This window comes from Dasypus novemcinctus, chromosome 27 (genome assembly GCF_030445035.2).
Source record: "Dasypus novemcinctus isolate mDasNov1 chromosome 27, mDasNov1.1.hap2, whole genome shotgun sequence".
Lineage (NCBI taxonomy): Eukaryota > Metazoa > Chordata > Mammalia > Cingulata > Dasypodidae > Dasypus > Dasypus novemcinctus.
Window position 1 is genome coordinate 984,328 of NC_080699.1, and position 22,951 is coordinate 1,007,278.

Genomic DNA, 22,951 nt, shown 5'->3' on the forward strand with positions numbered 1-22,951 from the left:
TGCGCTCGGCTCTCCCTGGCTCTGCAGCCCCCCGCGTTGTGGCCTGCCACTTTCGGCAGACCTCGCGCCACTGGGGTGCAAGTCCCTGGGGTCTGGACGGGGTCTGCGGTGCTTGGGGTTTAGGGCCCACACCAAGGGGTGCTGTGAACTGCTGGTGCCCCAACCCCGGCAGAGAGGAGCCCGTGTCCTGCCAGGCTGGACCCAGGGAGGGTGCCCGCCTGCCCAGGGGCCTTCGCTGCCTGCCGCCCTCCCGCGTCGCCCTCCCAGGGGGGCGGCGGATTGCGCAGGAGGGACTCGGTTACTCCGGGCTGACGGCTCTCGCCCTGTTGCTTCTTTACCGGCAGCCCCCCACTGCTGCGCCAAGGTCAGATGTCGGTACCACCGCTCCCACTGCCCCTGGTGTTTTCCTGCAACCGAGTCAGCAGCCCCGAGCTCCGGCCTTCTGCCCCGGGGTCTAAATTTAGGCGCCTTCTTGGCAGTGTCCGCAGGCTTTCAGCCTGTCCCCGTTGGTGACGCTGATTGATTCTTTCCAGGGGTGTCCAAAGGATGGGCTGACACTGAGGCTTTCGTGGACAGCAGGTCCTCAGCTCGCCCGTAGACCCGCAGGTCTGTAGGGCCCTGGACCGCTCGTGTTTTCATTGTGAGGTGACACCTGAAGACGTTTTCACGGTGAAGGACTCTCCTGCACCTCTGGAAGAGGGAGGCGCGTGGCGCTTTGCGCGGCTCGTGGCCTCCTTCCTGCGTGTTAGCGTAGCGTGCGCACACCCTCCGTCTTTCTTCCTTTAAGTGAATTGAGCCACACAGTCAGGACAGTGATGGTTGTGTGGTTTGCCTTTTCTACTTACTGCATTTTGGAGAGCTTCCATCTCAGTAGATAGGTGTTACTGTAGCATAGTGTAGACTTACTATAATTCACCTACGTGTTCCACCAGCGGTGGACATTTATGGCATTTCAGGATTTCTGCTGCTACACATAAAACTTATTTGTACACACATGTTCATAAATACTCCCTCCTGACCCTGGACGCCAAGGAGAAGAGGACAGTTTCAATTTCCAGAGAAGGATGACATCATTTCTAAGACAGTTTTGTATTCCTGAGTTTCTGTTTTAAGTACGGAGGAGAAAACGCTGTCCTCTGCATCCTCCACCCCTAACTCCTGATGGTGTGGCACATAGGAACCTGGAAGACAGGTTTGCTGGGCTGCTGGTTTAAGAAACAGAAGGCCTTTTTCGGGGTAAAATTGCAGCTTTGGGCTGCACTTCCTGACTGTTCTCATGGCACGGTGAGCTTCCTTCCTCGTGCTCACCACAAGTTGCAATTAGGTAATGGTTTGTGTAATTACTGACCATTGTCTCCCGGTCATACTGTCAGCGCCTTGAGGCCAGGGGCCTTAGTCCACGCAGAGCTGGGCACATAGTAGGCATTTAGGAGTGTTGTGTAGATGAGCTGGATGGGGATTGGGGGTCTTGGATCCTGAGTCACTGCTATCTATTCATGTAGAGTGGGATTTAGTGTGTCTTGAAAGTTATTGTTGTAAAAATATCACCATCAAAAGTATTTGAAACTCCACGTATTGTCGCTGGAGCTCAGTAGAACAAAGTAACAGCACGAAGTGTGAATTGACAGGTCCTAAGCAGACATAGCAGCGGTGCAGGCGATGAGCAGAAGCCCAGAACTTACCCAGACAGCACAGCGCTTGTTCCCTTAGGCACCGTCCCCAGCTTTGAAGCCGGGATCTAGAGGACCCGTGTGTAATTATTTACTTCTCCCTGAGCCCCACAAAACAAGGAAGAGGAGAAAATGGGGCTCTCGCAGTGGGAAAAGCCTGTTATTTCAGATTAGGCAAAAACTGAACATAGATCTTAGCGTCTTTGCAGAACCTGAGTCTGGACTGCAGCACCTGCTGGGAGCAGCCACAGGCCCCTCTTCCCCGCAGACCGCGGCCACGCTGCTCCCGTCCAGCCCCACTCGCCTCCTCCGGCAGGACTTTGGTTCCCAGGGGAGAAGCAGGAGTCTGGAATGTGGCGCCCTGGCAGAGCTGCTCTGGAGAGGGGGCGTGCGTGGGTGCTGAGGGGGCGCGCGCTGGGGGGGGCGCGCGCGGGTGCCGGGGAGGCGCTCGTGGGTGCTGAGGGGGTGCGCGTGGGCGCTGGGCCGCGCAGCCACTAGCCCCTGGGACGCGCAGCCACTAGCCCCTGGGACAGCGAGCCTGCCTGGGTGGGGATGAAAGGTGGGCTTTGTCTCTCTTGTGTATTTATTTTCTCTCAAGTCAGCACTCCTTTTTTTCCCCTGTAAATATTTATGTATTTGTCCGATTATAAAGATAGGCTTTCTGTAGAAAATACGGAAGAGAAAATAACAGTAATCCCACCACCAGAGAGGGCCGCTGTTCTGTCCTGGTGGATTCTCCCTCCAGCCTTTCTACGTACATATCGCTAATACCTCGTGGTCTTCTTCTTAAAAACCAAACACTAAAGTGGGGCGTTGTACCACCTTCTTAAAGCTTTGTACACTTGCTTTTTGTTGGCTACACCATTGGAGTGGGGTGTAGACGTGTCAGAACTTACTTAACTGAAGAGTGTTTGTTAAACAGCATTGTGAGGGACATGGCTGAACGTAATTTTTTTCTCTATGAAGATCTCAGTATTTAAATAAATTAAGTCTCATTATGAGGTAGAGGCTCTTGATTCTGTGTCCACTCCATCAGCTGCTGGGGGAGTGCCCAGTCCCACAGCCGACGGCCTCTGGTCACTTATGGTCTGGGGTGTAGACGAGTCGGGGCCGTCGCTGTTGTAAGGCACGCGGTCAGTTACAGCGTGGGCACTCTCCTAGGTGTTGCCGTTCGCGTAGTTTTGTGAACTGTCCTCGTCTGATCTTCCTTCCTGCGTGAGCTGGGCTGACCGTGTGGACACAGTGTGGCTACCCTCTATTGCAAATATTTTCTTTTTCAGTTGTGATTTGCCTTTGGATTGCATTTGTGGTAAGTTTTGAAAGGCAGGAGTTATTTTAAGTAGTTAAGACTATCCATCTCCTCATCTTTTATTTCAATCCCCTTGTGACTAGGAGGGCACAGCCTAGCCTCAGAGCAGTTAAGTGGTCCTCTGTGGTTTTTTTCCTCATTATGTTTAGTGGTTTATTTTAACATCTAACTCTTCACTCTTTTTGGTTCTTTCCCTGTTACAAGTCAAGACTCTCGCTTATTGAAAAAGCCATTCTCATTCGCGGCTCTGTGATGATTTCCTTATATGGTAAATTCTTAATGAGCCTACTTTAGAGCTATTTATATTGTTCCACCGGTCTATTAATTCTTACACAGACTCTGTGCCACTCTGTATTGCTTTCAGTAACAAGGTAGTTTGTTTCTAGACTCAAGGAAATGCCTGTGTAATTTAAATAAATAAAAATTGCAGAATGCTGGAACGAGTGAGGCAGGTGGGCTCAGTGGCAGAGCCGCAGGCTTGCCCAGCACTGGGGCGCGTCTCCAGGGCGGAAGCTCTCCCTACGATTAAATACTTAACATGCCACTGAATTAGGGAAGAGGAGCAGAATTTGTCAGGAGCCAGACCTCTCAGATTATCGCAACTTCTGGGCAGTTTTCTTTTTGGAAGTTATAAGAAACCTATATTTTTGCATTTTGAATGCCTATTTTCTTTTCACATTTGGATCACTGTTATTATTAAACTTGTTTTGGTGATTGCAGGAAGCAGTTGTAAATTATGGACAGGCTAAATGAACTAGAGATGCTTTGAGAAAAACTGCAGCTTGAAGATCGGCTTGGAAGGCGGGGAGCGGTCCCGGAGGAAGGGGAGGAGGCTTCAGCCGATGCCGCGCCTGCCCCGAGAGCCCCGTCCAGCCCCGGCAGGCCCGCCACCCGCGCCAGCCGCGCACGCTGGCATCGTGACTGCATGTGTGTGATTTTGTGTGTCTGTGTCAAAGTTCAGGCAGAAAGATGAAACCGAAGCCCCCTGTGTTTTTAAGGTAACATCCCAGCTCAGTCTCTTCTCCAGAGTTAACTATCAGTGTGTCGTGTCCTTTAGATGGCTATGTTCCTCTGGAAAAACATTTTATTAGCATTTTATCGTTACTGGATTTTAACAAGTTGTCATGCTATGATGTTATCTTGCAACTTGCTCATTTGTGTTTTTTTAAAATCAGTTTTATTGAGATGTCTTCGTAAGCCGTGTGGTCAGCCTTGCTCACGTCTCGAATGTGGCTTGGAGATACGTTCGTGTCGGTGCTTGAGGATCTGCTGACTTCTCTTTCAGACGTGGTGTCGTGCTGCCTGCTGGCCTGGAGAGCCGGCCGGGTCTCAGCGCAACTTTGGCTTGAGATCCCTCCTCCCCAGCAAAATTCACCTTAACTCTAAATAGTTTTAAAAAGCTGAAAGGTTTGAGGGAAAAAAAACTTTGTTTCACTTTGGAGCTCTCCATTTTCTGTTTAAATTCCATCAACTAGTAAACTTCATTTACTAAGAAATGTGAAAATGTCTTTAAAATCTTCCTTTTAAAGGTTAACATCTGCTCCACATTGGATGATCCGTGAAAGGGTTTTCAGAGAGAGATTCTTTTGAGCTGCCCCTTGGCTGGGAACGCTTACCTAGTCTACGACCACCAGGTTTTTCATTCGCAGAACAGACGCTGCTACGTGGAAAGAGGCTGGCTCTAGTCTGTATTCAGTTATGTTGGTGAATACGGGCAGAATCGTGAAAGGATCAAAGCCGAGCCCAGAGAGCCTCATGCCTGTCCACCTCTCCACACAGAGCAGGTGCCCTCGGCCCCGTGCTGTCCACTAAGAGCAGGTGCCCTCGGCCCCGTGTTGTCCACTCTGCACAGAGCAGGTGCCCTTGGCCCCGTGCTGTCCACTCTGCACAGAGCAGGTGCCCTCGGCCCCGTGCTGTCCACTCTGCACAGAGCAGGTGCCCTCCGCCCCGTGCTGTCCACTCTGCACAGAGCAGGTGCCCTCCGCCCCATGCTGTCCACTAAGAGCAGGTGCCCTCGGCCCCGTGCTGTCCACTCTGCAGAGAGCAGGTGCCCTTGGCCCCGTGCTGTCCACTCCGCACAGAGCAGGTGCCCTTGGCTTGTGCTGTCCACTCTGCACAGGGCAGGTGACCTCGGCCCCGTGCCTGGGACGGTCCCTGGCTGAGTGCACCTGAGCTGGGCTGCTGGAACCTACGACCTGTGCTCCTTTCTTGGCCCGGGCCCTTAGAGGACTCAGGCCTTCTGCCGTTTCCTTCTCTGAACGCTCAAGTCTTTTGTTCTCAGCTCACTTTTTCACTGCAGGGGTAAAGTGAATAATGGAGCAGGACAGTGGTGCCTCTTAGGAGGTGGAGGCCCCTCCTTGGTGCTCCCTGCCACGTGAGGAACAGCCCCGGGTCGGTGTGCCCAGAGGGCAGTGCCCTGGGGTCACTCACCCCTTGTGCAACGAGGGCTTCGGGCCGAGGTGCACCCGGGGGCCGGGTGCTGGCCTGTGCCCTGAGCTGGCCCCTGGTATCTGTGGGCTCCTCACTGGTAGCCCCACGACGCCGAGCTGCGTCCTCGGGGACAAGCCATGTCAGGGGGCGTCACCAGCAGGAACGGGGAGGGGTCTGGGGGCAGCAGCCCTTCAGCCGCCCTTTCCAGCAGCGTCCAGGGAGCCTCTTGGAAGAACCGGCAGTTTCTTGGAGAAACGGGCAGGTGGGGGCGGAGTGAGCGGTGCGAGAGCTTGGACCGAGGCCAGGGGTCTGGTCATGGGCCTTGGGGGGCCTCCGGGGCTTTCAGCTGGGAGTCGTGATCAGAGGCGTTTTCAAGGCGCAGCCCAGGGCCTCGAGGGGGCAGGCGGAGGGGCAGAGGTGCTGTGGGGTGAGAGGCTGCGCCCTGGGCTCAGGCTCCTCGGCTGGGCGCACCCGGGGCGCTGTCCGTGGCTCGTGCCCGTGGGAGCCCCCATGGTGTCACGGTCTGCGCACGTGCACCAGGAGCCGGCCGGGAGCCACGTGCGCCCACCGCCCCGGGGGCGCTGAGCTGCTTCAGAAGGGCCTGCGCTGGCCACACGGTGCCCTGCTCTGGCTCCGAGGCTGGCGCGCACTCCCTGGCCTGCGGGACACACGTGGCCGCCGCCAGCTCAGGGAGGCCGGGCCCTGGGCCCCCCCCCCCCCCGCGTCCCTGCCGCCCCACGTCCTATGTCCTGGGCCAGCCGGCGCCCCTGCACCCCTGCCGCCCACATCCTGGGCCAGTCGGTGCCCCCCACGCCCCTGCCGCCCATGTCCTGTCCTGGGCCAGTCAGTGCCCCCACACCCCTGCCTCCCCGCGTCCTGCGGCAGCGCTGCTGCCCACCCCCATGTGGGACAGCACGTCGTCCGCAGTGTGCCTTCAAAGCAGGTGGGCTGTCTACTTCCGAGAAGGTGGAGCCGTGGCCAGGTGAGCGCTTTGGCGCTGGACGGCCTGGTGCAGGCGCACGCGTCCTGGAGCCCCGGTTCCCTCACCGGTCCGTGGGGCGCAGCAGAGTTAATGAGCTGTCCGCGAGCGTGGAGCTCTGTATAGGGGCCTCCCCGGCCATGGGCACCGGTGCCTGGGAGCAGGTGGCCTGCGCTGGCCTCTGGCCCACCCGCCCGGCCAGCCTCTCTGCCCCTTGGACTCCTGCTGGGAAGAACTGGCCCCAGCCCGGCTCCCCAGGCCAGCCGGCCACCGGCCGTGGGTTCCAGGAGGAGGTCGTTGAAGGCCAAGGGCCACCCCTCGCCTTTCTCCTGCTGCCTCCTGGCTGTCCTGAATTCCGGCATCGTTCCCGGCTCCAGTCTCTGGCTGGACCCCCTGCTCCAGGCACCCCCTGCCCCCAATGCCACGCCACTGTAGAGCCTTCAGGGCTTTCCCTCGGGCTCCTGGCCTGGTGCCCTCCCGTCCGCCCTTTTCCTACAAACATCTGCGCAGTTCCGCCGTTACCTTGTGCGGCTTGTGCCGTTTCTCAGTGGTGGTTCATATCGTGAGCTCTGTTGTCGTCGGTGGTTTATATATCGTGGTCTCTTCATTGTTGTTGTTGGTGTATATCACGGTCTGTGCGTTCTCGGTGGTTTATATCATGGTCTCTGTGGTCTTTGGTGGTTATATTGTGGCCTCTGTTCTCTTTGGTGGTTTGTATCGTGGCCTCTATATTGTCATTGGTTGTTTGTATTGTGGCTCTGTGTTGGTGGTGGTTTGTATCGTGGTCTCCATGCTGTCTTTGGTGGTTTATATTGTGATCTCTGTTCTCTTTGGTGATTTGTATAGTGGCCTCCGTGTTGTCTTTGGTGGTTTATATCGTGGCCTCTATTGTCTTCAGTGGTTTGTATCGTGGTCTCTGCATTGTCGTTGGTTGTATTGTGACCTGCTTTCTCTTTGGTGGTTTATATCGTGGCCTCTGTATTCTCTGGTGGTTTGTATTGTGGCCTCTGTTCTCTTTGGTGGTTTGTATAGTGGCTTTCTCCTCTGGGCTGTGAGCTCTGAAGCTGGGGAGCCTGCCCTCTTTATTTTTGAATCCCGCTCACGCCCAGGATCCCCTGAGCTCAGGGAAAGCACGAGCGTTGTGTCGCGCCATCCTAGAGACGAAAACGACGGAGCTGGGGCGGCCGAGAGCCCCCGCGCCTCCTGGCAGCGGTGGCAGGAGCCGGGTGACGCTCGTCCCCAGTGCTGGTGACAGCTTGGGGGCCCTTTCCTTCCTTGAGGCTCCGCTGGCGTCTGCACTGCCACGTGAAGCCACCGTGGTCTGTGCCGAGCAGCCTGTGCTTGCAGGGCAGTCTCAGGACCGCCGCCCGAGTACCGGCAACAGGCGTCTCCACGCGTTTCCTCTTGTGGGGTCACTCATCTTTGACTCAGTACGGAACCAGCTGCTCAAGCTCTTCTCCCACAAAAAAGGGCTTCGTCGTTGCAGCAACTGCAAAGCCAGCTTTGAAGAGCGTCCTTGAGGGGGATGATGGAAGGGACCTGGAGGTGGGACCTGACCGGAGGCCGGGCGTTCATCCAAGTCTGCGGCTTGTGCCGTTGACCACCCGTGGTGGCGGCTTCTCGAGCCCTCGGCCCCCTCCGCGGGGTTTTCTCTGCAGCGGGGCCGCGGGGCCTCGTCGGGTCCTAAGCTGCTCCCCTCGCTCGGCGAGAGCCTCAACCGCACGAAGGGCTCTGCCGGCTCTTCAGACGCGGGAGGGGAGAGCGTTGCTTTCAAAGCCCAACTCCTGCTCGTGGCTGTGGGCAGAGCGGGGGCAGCACGTCGTGGGCTCGTCGAGAAGACGACATTTGATTATTAGGAGCACAGCTGTCCCCGATTGTTCCTCCTTAAAGCCAGGCTCAGCTGTGGAGAGAAGAGCCCGGGAGTGGACGTTGGGTAAAGGGGAAGAAAACAGCATTTCGGTTCAGGTGTTCAGTTTGGGCTGCTGGGAGGACTTAGACTATTTCTCCTGGCTTAAAATCCCTGCCTGGGGTCACGTCCTGCAGAGGAGAGGCGAAGGCAATGAATGACAACTTGAGACCCCCAGGATATATTTATTTGCTCGTGTTTGAAGCCCGAGATGGGTTTGGAGTGAAGTCAGCTGGAGAGGAGAAAAGAGGAATTTGGCTCTTTTTTAGAAAGAGACGTTCTGCGATTCTTGCCGTTTTGCTGTATTTCAGTGCTTGGCGGTCATGAGACCCCTTCGGGACAGACGTCACTTGTCCTTGTTTTGGGGACAAAGGGACTGAGCAGAGTAAGACCAGGTCACCGTGAGTCCTCGTCCCTGGTCGTGGCTCAGCCCGCCCCTCCCCTCCCCTCCCACACGTCCAGTGTCACCTTATCTGAGGATTCTGGTGAACCTGGGAGTGTGTGATGGAGTCGTTTTCAGATTGTCCTGCCACCTTAAGCTCTTACGCTCAGCCTGGACCACATGCGTGTGCGTGTGTGTTTTTAGAGGGGGAGGTGCTGTGCGCGTCTGTAATTTACGTTAGAGTCGGGGAGAGGCGCTGGGGCTGCTCCCGCAGGCTCCCCCGGTGCCTGTTGACTCAGGCTCCCTGGAGGTCCCCGTGAGCTCCCCGGTGCCTGTTGACTCAGGCTCCCTGGAGGTCCCCGTGAGCTCCCCACAGGCGCAAGTGAAGAGGGCGTCTGCTCGGGGTTTGTTGGTGCTGGAGCTGTGATTTCAGACGCCTGGTTCCTGCGCCCCCGAGGGGCTGGAGCGTCCCGGACCGTCCTGGGGTAGGAGGGGTTTTATCTGCAGGTGCGCCCCTGCGTGGCGGGCCCCAGCTCCCCGTGCTCTCGTGCCCTTTCGTGAGTGGCTTTCCTTTCCTTCTCCGGCGTTTCTAGGCTGAGCAGAGGCAGCGTGGATAGGGGGTGCCGGGTGGGGGCTGCGGCAGGAGTGCGGAGCTTCTTTCTGGGGTGATGGAAGAGGGTGGGTAATGGATGGGGGGCGATAGCACGGCCTTGTGAAAGGTGATTGGTGCCACTGAGCTGTTGCTTCAGTGCGGTGAGAAGGCAAGTGTGGGGCGTTCAAGTGCTACGGGAGATGGAGGGGAGGGGAGGGGAGGGGAGGGGAGGGGAGGGGAGGGGAGGGGAGGGGAGGGGAGGGGAGCTTGCTTACTGGGGAGCCGCTGGTGCATTTAAAACCACAGGGCTCCCCGGCCCCTCCCCAACCCCCACACCCTCCCCGGGCCACCCCCTCCCCCAACTTCATCCCCCCGCTCCACCCCCACACCCGCCCCGGCCCCCCCCCCCACGCCCTCCCGGCCCCCAGCATGCTGCCCACAGCCTCCACGGCGTGGTTGGGGGGGGTTGCCGCAGGAGGACGGTGTGGATGGCGCCGGGAGGGCTGGTGGCAGGACGGCGCAGTGGGCAGCGCCCGCAGGGCCCAGCGCCCTCCCTCTCCCTGGGGCTCCCTGGACGCAGCCAGCAGCGAAGGTGCACCTGCAGCCCTGCAGCCCTGCCGCTGCAGAGCCTGGAGGGCGGCGCTTGGCGCAGCATCCCTGGGAGCAGGAGTGCGCTCAGAGCGCCGGGGACCCTGGACCTCAGGAACCGGGGCCAGGGGCGGCGCCCGGGCTGGAGCCCGGGAGCCTTGACGCACAGGCGAGGTGGCCTTTGGCGGTGCTGTGGCACTGAGCATGTGGCAGTGAGCATGTGGCAGTGAGCGTGTGGCAGTGAGCGTGTGAGCGTGCACACATGTGAGCATGTGCGTGTGTGAGCGTGCACGCCTTGGGCCCTGCCAGGGCTCGTGCTGGTACCGGGAGGAGACGCTGCGCCGCTGCGGGCTCCAGCGGGCGGGAGGGGGGCTTCACGGGGAGGGGGAGGGTGGGCAGCCAGGAGCTGCGTCAGGAGCCCCCACGCCAGGCCTCACACCCCGGCAGGCCTGGGCTGCCTACCCCCCTGCCCCCTTCTGACCGAGCCACGCCGCGTCCTCAGGAGCTGGTGGAGGGCGCTGCAGCCCCGGGTGCCGCCCTCCTCAGGCCCTGGTGGAGGGCCCTGCGGCCCTGGGTGCCGCCCTCCTCGGGCGCTGGTGGAGTGGGTGCTGCAGTCCTCGGTGCCGCCCTCCTTGGGTGCTGGTGGAGGGTCCTGCGGCCCCGGGTGCCGCCCTCCCCGGGCGCTGGTGGAGGGTCCTGCGGCCCTGGGTGCCGCCCTCCCCGGGCGCTGGTGGAGGGCGCTGCGGCCCTGGGTGCCGCCCTCCCCGGGCGCTGGTGGAGGGCCCTGCGGCCCCGGGTGCCGCCCTCCCCGGGCGCTGGTGGAGGGCGCTGCGGCCCCGGGTGCCGCCCTCCTCGGGCGCTGGTGGAGGGCGCTGCGGCCCTGGGTGCTGCCCTCCTCGGGTGCTGGCTGCGGGGGCACAGAGCCGCCCTGGCCGAGCCTTCCTGGCAGGGTGAGGAGTCCCCCCGTCTCCCTCCGGCTCCGTGTGGCTGAGGACGACGTGGTTTAGCCCCCGCGAGTGGCCCCACCCCTGCCCTCTTCTGGCCTTCGCCAGGGGAAGGACGTTTACTCGCATCCTGTATCCTCCTAGATGCGCTGGTTTCCCTTCTTCCTCCTCTGCAAACGCTTTGGTAGGAAAAGCCGAGTTGTGGGTGCCTGTCGCTTCCTCCACTGCCCTGCGGGGGGGAGACGAGCCCGGCGCCTTCAGAGAGAACATTCCAGGTGCAGGTGCTCGCCCCGAGCACTCCCGGGAAAGCATGGTGGAAGCTACCAGCCAGGCGACTCAGCACAGACCTAAAAGCTGTCGTTTTCACAAACCCCTGGCGGCCTCTTGACGTCTGCGAAAGCACCGCTTGCTTTTAAAAGGCACGGAGCTCGTTGTGAGGGGATGTGAGGACAAACGGCCTGCGCGTCTCCCTGGCGCGTTTTCAGACATTCCTGGCTGGCGAGAGCCTGCCGCATGAAGGACACTTGCTGGTGGCCTGTCACCTGCCTGCTGTGTCCCCTTGGAGGGCGTCGCCCTCTTGGGCACCGGTGTGGGCGGCGGTGGCTCGGGGTCTCGCCCAGGCACCTCACGGCTCTTCCCTCCTGGACGTCCCCCTTCCCTCCCCGCCAAGCGTGACGGTCACAGCCCCAGGGTAGCTGAGCTGAGGCCCTGTGCCCCGGAGCCGGGGAAGTGCAGCCAGCTGTCTGCCCACTGCCCTATGCCCGCTTGTAGGGTACGTGTGGAGGGGGGACGCCCCGTCTGTAGAAAGAACATTGGTTACTTTGTGGACAAGATGCACCCTTTACTGAGCAGCTGGTGTGGCCCAGGCATGGCTCTTACTTTCTTGCTAAGTCGGCACCCCAGCCTGCAGCGTAGATGCTGATGTCACCCCAGGCTGAAGGCCGAGGGGCACCCTGGGGGCACCCAGCTCTGAGCGCACAAGGCTGCGACTCAGGGCGCACCCAGGGTAGAGCTCGCCCCGCCCCCCCGGGCCTGTGGATGAGTGTGCTCCGCCCCGCGTGCCCCGTGCCCCCTGCCCGCGCCCCGCACCTGCACGTGCCTCCAGGCAGAGCACGTGGGCCGGGCTGGGCTGCGGGAGGACACCGGGCCAGGCCACCGCCCTGAGCGTGTGGCTCCCACGGCCACGTGGGCACCACGAAGGGAGTCCCTCTAGACCCTCTAAGACCCCTTTGGAAGAGGGGTCCGGGTCCCCAGTTCTGGCACCTGCAGGGGCGTAGGTCGGCCCGCTTCTTTTCCTCCGAGCGGGGGCCGTGCCCGTTTCTCCTCGTCTGTCCAGAGGGAGCCCTGTGCTCCTCTCAGTCCTCACCCCGCTTAGCAGACCCCACCTGGGGGCCGCTTCCTCCCCCTTCCCCTTTCATGGTGGTTCCACTTCTTTCGAGTTTTCCCCGACTGAGCTGAAGCCACTCTTGGGAAAAGCGTGGACGGAAAAGGCTCTTACATGCTCACTTTTAACAGGAACTCGGGCACTGGGTCTGTTCTGTCACTCCAGGACGTGTGACACTTGGGAAACCAGGCGGGGGGAGGGGGTGGCAGGCTTGGGCCACGGCCTCGCCCCCAGCATCGGCCTCTCTGTCCTCAGGTACGCAGATCAGCTGCTTCTCGCCCAGCTCCTTCTCCTGGCGGCAGGCGGCCTTCGTGGACTCCTACTGCTGGGCGGCCGTGCAGCAGAAGGACGTCCTGCAGAGCGACGCCGGACGCCTGCCCCTGTGGCTGCACAAGGTAAGCGGGTCGACTGGAGCGCGAGCGGCGTGGAAACCGCAGCCCAAGCCACAGCCCCCGCTAACCGGGGCCAGAACTCAGGCCGCGAGCCCGAGCACTGCGCAGCAAGCTGAGCGGCTGCCTTTTGCGGCATCCTCCTCTTGGAGACGGGGAGCCAAGGCTCCGGCGGGCACGGAAGCGGCCCGGGGGCAGGCTCGTGCGCGTCCTGATGCCAGCAGCATCTGGCTGCGGACGCTGGGTGAAGCTGCGCGGCCGCGGGCGCAGATGGCGGTGCCGGGCCGGCACGTCCCACCCCATGTACGGTTCTTGAAGGAAGAGAGTTCACCTCTGCCGGCGCGTTTCTGGAACTGCGGAGGCCCAGCAGTGCCTGCGCCGGAGTGCAGGCTGCCGCGCAGCCGTGCTTCCTGGGGGTCTAGATGGCGCGGGAAGGGGTGGCTTGTCCAGGCTCCGCGCCCCGCAGGGAGGACGTCGGGTCTGGGACGAGCAGGCACAGCCTGGGACGAGCGGGCACGGCCGCGAGGAGGAACCGGCCACAGCTGGCTCCTTCTACCGAGGGATGCCCTCTCACCAGGGAGCGACCCCCAGGTCTGCTCTGGCTCATGAACGGGAAGCTTTGTCTCCATCAGCCATTCATTCAGCCACTGGTTCTTTGTCCACCATGACCACAATAGAGCGCTTGTGTGTCTTGTGCTCTCATCTGCTGGGGGTCACCGCTGTTCCTCTGACGTTTGTGTGACTCTCCCGCGTTGACCTGCAGCTGGACACGGTCCGTCCTTTATGAAGGACGCCTGAGGCCTTGGCCGTGATGCAGGCCTGCTGCTGTGTGCGTTTGTCTCATGCCGCCTGCACACTGGCTCCTTCTTCCAGGCTGGACTTTTCTCTTTGGTTTTCAGTCTCAGGGCTCAGGGTCCTCGGCAAGTTGGTGTGTTTAGTAGCCAGGATGGGCACAATTCCAGAAGCTGAACAGGTTTGTCTAAAACCCCAGCCTGTGCTACTGTAGTTTAAGACCGTTTACTATAAGCTCTTGTGAAAGCAGAGAAGTTGTCGTCAGCTGCTGGGCTGGCTTTGGTGGATTCACAGGAGATCTGGGATTGTCCAGGAGTGGAGCATGTTAGAGACGTCAGAGACGTGGCATGAGGGCACCGGAGGGCGTTTTTGTGGACGCATCGCCCCTGTAAGGGAGCAGGAACCCTGAATTGTCACACCCAGGACTCCGTCGCTGAGAGCTCCGGGTTCTGGACCCAGCCCACCTCTGGGCAGGAAGGGGACGTTGTAAGGAGATCCGTGAGTAGCCACGTCCCCGGCTGCCAGTGTGGACGGTGAGTGCTGAAAGCGTTTCTGATGATGAGAGACGAGGCTGTTTGGACAGAAGTATGGCCAAGGGGCCCAGCTCTTGGCAGTCACAGGCTGAGGGTCCCTCATTGAGAGTAAGGGGCTGTCCAGAATCAGACTGGCCCTCGTAGGAACCAAGGTCCTGCTTTGAATCATTTTATTAGGGGTCGAATCAAGGTCTGGGATTGCCAGAGTCAGCCTGCCTGCCAGAAGCAAAATAAACCCTCTGAAGAAAGAGCGCGTCGCCTCGAGGGTCCCACTGCTGCTTCAGCGTGTCGTGACACTTGGCACTCGGTTGGAAACAACCAGGTGTGCGAGGAAAGTCCGCAATGGAAGCAGACCCACAGAAGCCCCGGGTAGAAGGTCGACCAGACACGCGTTTTGAATAACCATTGGTTAATATGCTTAAGTAACGAGGACACTACGGAGAGACGTGAGGAAACTGGAAACTAGAAGAAGAATCAGATGGAGATTATCAAACTGAAAAGAAAATCGGTTTTAGCGGCACTGACTGAGAGCCTCCTCTGCTCCACTTCAGAGCGCCTCGGATGAAGTGTCCCTTCTCCCAGGGCTCACGGCTTAGCGGGGAAAATAAACATGTAAAGAGGACATGGGAGGAATAATCAGAAAGCTGGAAGGAAAGAAAGAGTGCGGTTACCGTAGAAACCAAAGGAGGCCTGCGTTCAGAAAGAGCAGTGGCCGCTGCTAAATGCTGCTGCAGAAATGCCAGGAAGTGCTGGATTTACTGGATGGTGGAACGAGTGGTGGCCCTGGTGGCGATCTAGTGGAGAAGTGGGCCCAGGCGCAGAGGTGCCCTCGTTCTGATTGGCTGAGTCCTGGCGCCTGAGGCCGTGGTTCCATGCCCGTGGCCTGTTCCTCGCTGTGCCCCTGGGGCGCAGGTAGCCCACGGCGTGTGCTCACAAGGTGCTTGAGGAAGGGGCAGGGGAGTGAGGCGGCCGAGTGTCCTGCTCAGAGCCAGACTTGGTGCTCCAGGAGCACCTGCCTCGTGCTCTGGACGATGGGGTAGAGGCACAGAGCTCTTACGGCACTTGCCCAATGCCACGGTTAGAACCCGGAAGCCCAAGGCTCCCCAAGGAGTGTCTCCACGTGCTGTGTAAGCGTTTGTCAGTATAGAGAGCGTACAGCTCTGGTATAATTAGTAGTATAATTTCTCCTCACCGGTATTAGGGTTCTCCAGAGAAAGAGAACCGACAGGAGATTTGCATATGTAAATGTGGTGAAATTCACCTAGGAATTGGCTCACGCAGCGGGGCGGTGGACACGGCTGAGTTCTGAAGGGCAGGTGGTGAGCTGGGAGCCCCCGTAAGTTCCCAGGAGAAGCTGGAGGACAGGCAGAGAGGCCTCCCGGCTGCTGGGCCCCCAGGCTGCCCGCAGGGCCTTCGCTGCCCGGTCGGCCTCCCCTCACTGCCCAAGGCGCCTCCTCGGGGGACCGTCGACGCCGTCAGCTGACCGAGGATTAAATCCACAGACGCCTACACAGCCGTGTCAGGTCGGTGCTCGCTGGACCGGACGCCCGCCGGCCACCATGCCCACGACCTGGACAGTCGCGCCCACTTCTCTGTTCCTTCCCCTTCTCTCCCGGTCCCCGTGGAGGGGGCTCTCTGGTGGACATGCGGGTGCACGCGGGACCAGCAGGTGGCGCTCAAGGTTCTTCAGTGCCTGGTCTATTTTTTGTAGTTTTCTCTCCAAGTTCAGGTTGGAGGAAACTGACCGGCAAGATTCCTTTCTGAAAGAGAAAATTAGGCTCTTGACTAAAACAAGTGCAGCCCAGTGGACAAATCTTCCTTCCTTAAGTGGACTCGCTCAACTTGCTTACGGGGTCCTCTGAGGCTCTGGCTGGTTCCGGTGTCCGAGCCCCCCCCGCCTCCCCTGGAGTCTGGGGGTCCGGCCAGGCGCGCATCCCCGCTGAGCCCCCAGCCTGTGCTGGTCCACCCAGGTGCTTGTGTCACCTGGGGCCTGTGGTGGTGGCCGTGGCGCCGGACGCTGCCGGCTACAGCCTGCATTTCCCACACGCCCTGGCGGTGCCCAGGCTCCCAAGCGCAGGGTCCAGAGTGCGACGAGCTCAAGGCCATGTCTTACCTACGCCTCCCGTGCCCCGAGGCTGCTGACCCGCCGCACGCTCCTCGCTGACCCCTGTGGCTCTGGGAGCCCCTGGCTTCAGGACAGCTGGAGAGCAGCGCCGACCTCTGCAGAACAGTGCAGCTGCACCTCGGGGACGCCTCGGGGACGCCTCAGGGACCCTGCACCTCAGGAATGCCTCAGGGACGCCACGCCTCGGGGACGCCACGCCTCGGGGACGCTGTGCCTCAGAGCTGCGGGCAGAGCTGTCCCACTGTAAATGCACACCCCCAGCTCGGCAGTTTTCCCAGGTTCTTTCTTTGGGCAAAAGGACATTTTAAAGGCTATAATTTAATGCTTTTTTGGATTCCTATTTCAGTGGCATTGATTTTAATTCCATCGTGTTACAGACTCACTGGAGGTTGACTTTTTATTTTTGGTGAATGAAAAGAGGTTTAACTATGGAGAAAACCAAGAAGTGGAGCATTCCACTGCATTCCTACAGAGGCTATCAAGGTACAAGGATACTTTAGGACAAAGCAAACACCCGATACGTAATACCCCTAAATGTCATTTTTCTGATTACAGTGAGTTGTGCTGAACTATTCATCAGTTCTAATTACTGCACCACTTGGGCATGTTAGAAAAATTGCCACACACTGTAAACAGTCACTTCTTAATTTAGATGAACAGTGTGAGGTAAAATATGATTATTCAAATGACTTTGCAACAAAAGTGATTTATGAAAATATTTTACAACCCTAAATTAGAGGTGGTTTTCCCCCTAAGGTGCTCTGAGAAAACGCCTGGATCTCATGATTAGAGAGGCCGCGCAAGCCGGGTCACACAGCCCCGTCTTTATGCTAATGGACCCGTCACCGTGGGCAGCAGCGGCAAGGGTTTGGCAGGGGTTTCTCCGGCAGCCAGCCAGGAGCGGTGCAGCCAAAGTCCAGCTAATCGCCGCCTGTCGAGCTCGTCATCGTGTAGCAGCTCTTTGCAAGCTGAATTCACATTTTTGAGAAACTCTGTGCCGTGCCAGAACCTCACAGTGCAGCGCTGTGTTGGTGGAGAGGGGTGTGAAGTTTCAGGGCCATTGTTTCAGGAAGCTGTTACTTGAAATAGGAGAAAGCATGAGAGCTTTGCCTCTAACTTACTACTAACAAATTTATTATTAAAAGAAAACCTTCGGAAAGCAGCGTGGGCGGCTCGCAAGGGAGGCCTGGGCCACGGGAAGTGGCACAGGCGGCTCGTGAGGGAGGCCTGGGCCACGGGAAGCTGTGCGGGCAGCTCGTGAGGGAGGCCTGGGCCACGGGAAGTGGCGCAGGCGGCTCGTGAGGGAGGCCTGGGCCACGGGAAGCTGTGCGGGCAGCTCGTGAGGGAGGCCTGGGCCACGGGAAGCAGCATGGAGGGAGGCCTGGGCCACGGGAAGCAGCGTGGGCGGCTTATGAGGGAGGCCTGGGCCACGGGAAGCAGCATGGAGGGAGGCCTGGGCCACGGGAAGCAAGGTGGTGGTCCTTGGGCTCTGGTGGACAGGAGGCCACGGGCCACCTTCCAGGAAGGAGCAGGACAGGGAGATTCGGGGGCCGCCGAGAGGAACTGAGTCAGTTGCTCCTCTGCAGTGCCCGCGCTCACCCCCACCCTCGAGACAAGCAGGGACAGACAGAGAGAAGCCTGCCTCCCCAGGACGGGTGGGGTGGGGTGAGGGGCAGGGCCGAGGAGGCTCCTGATCGGAGTGTTGGGATCTCTGGGTTCCAGCGGGTCACTCTTCCAGCTGACCAGGTCAGGGCTCCTCCCGGCCATTATTTTCAGCACTGCCCGCAGTGGTGGTGGTTTGTGGAGGGGAAATTTAAAAACACTCCCCTCCCTAAGGAAGTGGTGAACAGCTGGCCAAAGAGCTACACCTGCTGGGCAGGAAAACACAGTCTCAGGAGCTAACAAGACGAAACAAAACCAAAAGCCTTCCGGAGTCTTTCCCGACCCTCTCCCTGGGGCCTTTGGAACTCGTCTGAGCCTCCTTCTTGGGTCCCTGACCAGGTTTTAATCAAACACAGGCAATTCTAAAGACTTAAAATAACTTGAACCAAGTGTCAAAGAGGAGCATTAAAGCAAAGCCAATCAACAATAAAACTTCAGGCAGGAGGGAGAAACTGACTATCACAGTAAACTCAAGATAATCAATGCCTAGCCATCAGCCAAAAATTATAAACCATACTAAGAAATAGGAAGATATGACCCAGTCAAAGGAACGAATTAAAAAGTTGGAGGAGACACAGAATTTGGGACAACTAATCAAAGATGCCCAAACAAATCTCCTAAATGAACTCGAAGAGATGAAGGAAGAGGTAAAGAATATTAAGACGACACCGGGTGAACATAAAGAAGAATTTGAAAATAAAGAAAAATAACAACTTATGGTAGTGAAAGGCAAAATAGAAGAAACTAAAAATATGCTAAAATCAGTACAATAGCAGATTTGAACAGGCAGGAAAAAGGATCAGCAGATTAGAAGATAGGTCATCCGAAATCTCACGTAATAAAAAGTGGGGAGAAAGGGAAAACATTGAGCAGGGCCTCAGGGAGTCGAATGACACCACGAAGCACACAAACGTAAACATCCTGTGTCCAGAGGGAGAAGAGGGAAAAGAGTAGAAGGAATGCTTGAGGAAATAATGGCCACAACTTTCCCAACTTTCTTGAGGGACATGGATATACATGTCCAGAAGCATAGCGTTCTCTAAACAGAATAAATCCTGACAACTACTCTGAGATACGTACTAATCGATTTGTCAAATGCCAAAGATAAACAGAATCCTGAAACCAGCAAGAGAAAAACAATTCATCATATGCAAGGAATGCTTGATAAGATTGTGTGTTGATTTCTCATTAGAAAGCATAGAAGGCAGAGGGCTGTGGTATAACATATTTAAGGTTCTGAAAGAGAATCCAAATTATCCTTCAAAAATGAGGGAAAGATTAAAATATTTGAAGATAAATAGAAACTGAGTGCATCAACAAGAGTTCTTCCCTATAAGAAATACTTAAGGGAGTTTTGCAGGCTAAATGGAAAAGAAAGGAGAGAGAGGTTTGGAGATGAGTGTAGAAATGAAGATTTTTAGTAAGAGTAACTAAAAGGGTGAAAGGACAAAAATAACATATGATGCATAACAGCCTGAGGGTAAAATGATTGAAGTATTGCATTTGTACTGTAACACTGAACGTTAATGGATAAAACTCCCCAATCAAGAGGCACAGATTGGCAGAATGGATAAAAAAGCATAATCCATCTATTTGTTGTCTGCAAGAGACTTACCTTAGACCCAAAGATAGAAATAGATTGAAAGTGAAAGGCTGGAAAATGATATTCCATGAAAACAATAACCAAAAAAGAGCGGGGCTAGCTCTACTAATATCAGATAAAATAGATTTTAAATGCAAAGCAGTTAAGAGACAAAGAATGGCACCATGTATTAATAAAAGAGGTAGTCTACTAAGAAGAAAGAACAATTATACATATTTATACACCTAAACAAACAAAAAAAATTGAACAGGAGGTAACACTTCCTAACTCATTCTGTGAGGCCAACATCACCCAAATACCAAAGCCAGATAAAGTAGATACAACCCCGGGTATTGGTTCTTCTGAGGGCTACAGAGACCCACAGGTTCTATGGTCATGGCAGATGGAGTTCAGTCCCATGTCAGTTGGCCCTACTTTGGAGTTTGTGTGTCTGTGTGATGGAGCTGGACTCAGATGTGATCTTTTTTCACAAGCCATTCCTGTTACTTTACCAGAATTGTAGTTGGTGCTGGGGTTTAATATATACCCAGGGGATCTGAATCTCTGGACTGGCCATATGATAGCCAGGCCCTGAACCTCAACAGACTTCAGCTCCTACCCTCTGGTTTATTGGACTTACCCCACTCAGCTAACATGAAGTTGAAGGTCAACCACCACACCAGGGAGCCAAGAGTTCCTACAACTGAAAGCAGGAGGATTGCATCCTCCATGTGGAATCTAAGCCCCCTCTTGATATAGATGTGGAGTGGACACAACCAATCCAAGGTCCACAGGAAGGAGGAATAGAATATGGATTAGAGTGGACTTACTGATATTCTATTCATGAACTATTGTGATTAGTAATCGAAAAAATGTGGCATTGGTATAGAGAAAGTGGCCATGGTGGCTGCTGGGTGTGGGGAATGGGAGGAAGAGATGAGATGTGGAGGCGTTTTCAGGACTTGGAGTTGTCCTGGCTGGTGCTGCAGGGACAATTACTGGACGTTGTATGTCCTCCCATGGCCCACTGGATGGAACGTGGGAGAGTGTGGGCTATGATGTCGACCATTGACCATGAGGTGAAACGATGCTCAGAGATGTATTCACCAAATGCAATGAATATCTCATGATGATGGAGGAGAATGTTGCTATGGGGGGAGGAGTGGGGTGAGGGGGGTGGGGAGTATATGGGGACCTCATTTTTTTTAATGTAATATTAAAAAAATGAATAAAGACAAATAAAAAAGATCCTACAAGAAGGTAAAATTATAGACCAATCTCTCTATAGAATTTAGATGTAGAAGTCATTGACAAAATGCTTGCAAATTGAATCCAACGATACATTAAATGAATTTTACACCAGGATCAAGTGCGTTTTTATCCCAGGTATGCAAGAGTGGTTCAACACAAGAAAATCAATTAATGTGGAACACCACATTAACATATTGAAGGGGGAATATCACGTGATTGTCTCTATCAACACAGGAAGAGTATTAGACAAAATCCAGCTTCCTTTCTTGATAAAAACACTTTGGAAGGTAGGAACAGAAGGAAACTTCCTCAACATGACCAAAGGGCATATGTGAAAAACCCACAGCTAACATCGTACTCAATGATGAAAGACTGAAAGTTTTCCCTCTAAGATCTGGAACAAGACAAAGATGCCCACTGTCACCACTGTTAACGCAACATTGTGTTAGAAGTTCATGCTAGAGTTTTTAGGCAAGAAAAAGGATTAAGGCATCCAGATTGGAAAGAAAGAAGTTAAAATTTCCCTATTTGCGAATGACATGATCCCTAAACATAGAAAGTCCCGAAAAATCTACCACAAAGATACTAGAGCTAATATAGAAGTTCAGCAAAGTGGTAAGATATAAAATCAACAAACAGGGAAACGGACTTTGGCCCAGTGGTTAGGGCGTCCGTCTACCACATGGGAGGTCCGCAGTTCAAGCCCCGGGCCTCCTTGACCCGTGTGGAGCTGGCCATGCGCAGTGCTGATGCGCGCAAGGAGTGCCGTGCTACACAGGGGTGTCCCCTGCGTAGGGGAGCCCCACGCGCAAGGAGTGCACCCATAAGGAGAGCCGCCCAGCGCGAAGGAGGGAGCAGCCTGCCGAGGAATGGCGCCGCCCACACTTCCCGTGCCGCTGACGACAACAGAAGCGGACAAAGAAACAAGACGCAGCAAAAAGACACAGAAGACAGACAACCGGGGGAGGGGAGGGGAATTAAATAAATAAATAAATAAGTGAATCTTTAAAAAAAATAAAAAAATAAAAATAAAAATAAATAAAATCAACAAACAAAAACCAGTAACATTTCTGTTCACAAGTAATAAGAACTCTGAGAAGGAAATCAAGAAAAAAATTCCATTTACAATAGCAAGTAAAAGAATCAGATATCAAGGAATAAATTTAACAAGGCTGTAAAGGACCATAAAACATTGCTAAAAGAAACCAAAGAGGACCTAAATAAATGGAAGGACCCCCCTTTTCATGGATAGGAAGACTAATCTACCCAAATTTATTTACAGATTCAATGCAATCTCAATCAATCTTCCAACAGCCTTTTTTCCCCCCCCCAGAAATGGAAAAGCCAACTATCACATTTATTTGGAAGTGTAAGGGACCCCAAATAGACAAAAACATCTTACAAAAGTAGAATGAAGTGGGAGGACTCATACTACCTGACTTTAAAGTATATTGTGTGGAGGGGATGTGGCTCATCATTTGAGCACTGGCCTCCCACATAGGAGGTCCTGGGTTCAGTCCCTGGCCCTGAGAAAGAAAGAAAGAAATAGAGGAGGGAGGGAGGGAAAAGCTAAAACATATGGCAAAACTACAGTGGTCAAAACAGCATGGTGTTGGCACAAGGGTAGACACTGATCAGTGGAATTGAATTGAGAGTTCAGAAATAGACGCTCACATCTATGGCCAACTAATATTTGACAAGGTTACCAAGAGACAGAAGAGTCTCTTCAACAAATGGTTTTGGAAAAACTAGAAATCCATATCCAAAAGAATTAAAGAGGACCCCTATCTCTCATCCTATACAAAAATTAACTGGGAAGTGGCTGTGGCTCAATCAGATGAGCTCCCGTCTACCATATTGGTAGACTTGTGAAGGCAGGCTCACCTGCATGCTACGGAGAGCTGCCCAGCCCACAGGCTCTGCAGAGAGCTGACACAGCAAAGGCGACACATAAGGGAGACAAGAACACAGAAGAGCCGGCAGCGAATGAACCCATAGAGCAGACAACAAGCAAACCACAAAGGGGGAGGGGAAATGAATACAGACACAGAAGGATGTACAGCGAAATGGCCACAGAGAGCAGACAGCACGCAAAAAGTCGCAAGGGGGGGATAAAAAAAAATTTAACTCAAGATGGATCAAAGACATAAATATAAGAGCCAGGACCATAAGACTCCTAGAAGAAAATGTAGGAAAGCATCTTTAAGATCTTGTGGTAGGAGGTGGTTTCTTAACCCTTTCACCCAAAGCATAAACAATAAAAGAAAAAAAAACCACAGAAAATGGAACTACTTCAAAATTAAATACTTTTGTGCTTCAAAGTCCTTTGTCAAGAAGGTGAAAAGACAGCCTACTCAGCGAGAGAAAGTATTTGGAAAGCACATACCCATTAAGGGCCTAATATCCAGCATATTATAAAGAAATCTTATAACT

At 55.4% G+C, this 22,951-nt stretch overlaps 1 protein-coding gene and 1 long non-coding RNA gene across 4 annotated transcripts in view; both read left to right on the top strand.

The window, feature by feature from the left end:
- Positions 1 to 22,951, top strand: part of PANX1 (pannexin 1) — a 36,337-nt gene that overhangs the window by 3,317 nt on the left and 10,069 nt on the right. For both annotated transcript variants that reach the window (XM_058289360.2, XM_058289361.2), the window contains exon 2: positions 12,440 to 12,579. In XM_058289360.2, coding sequence (XP_058145343.1) covers positions 12,440 to 12,579 — 140 coding nt within the window. The remainder of the gene's footprint in view (positions 1 to 12,439; positions 12,580 to 22,951) is intronic.
- On the top strand, positions 7 to 4,475 carry LOC139437743 (uncharacterized). Of its 2 annotated transcripts, XR_011647609.1 has the most exons (3): positions 2,144 to 2,979; positions 3,700 to 3,977; positions 4,155 to 4,475. It is a non-coding gene; the product is annotated as an uncharacterized lncRNA (long non-coding RNA). The 2 variants fall into 2 exon arrangements; XR_011647608.1 differs by having other exon boundaries at positions 7 to 2,979; positions 3,700 to 4,475.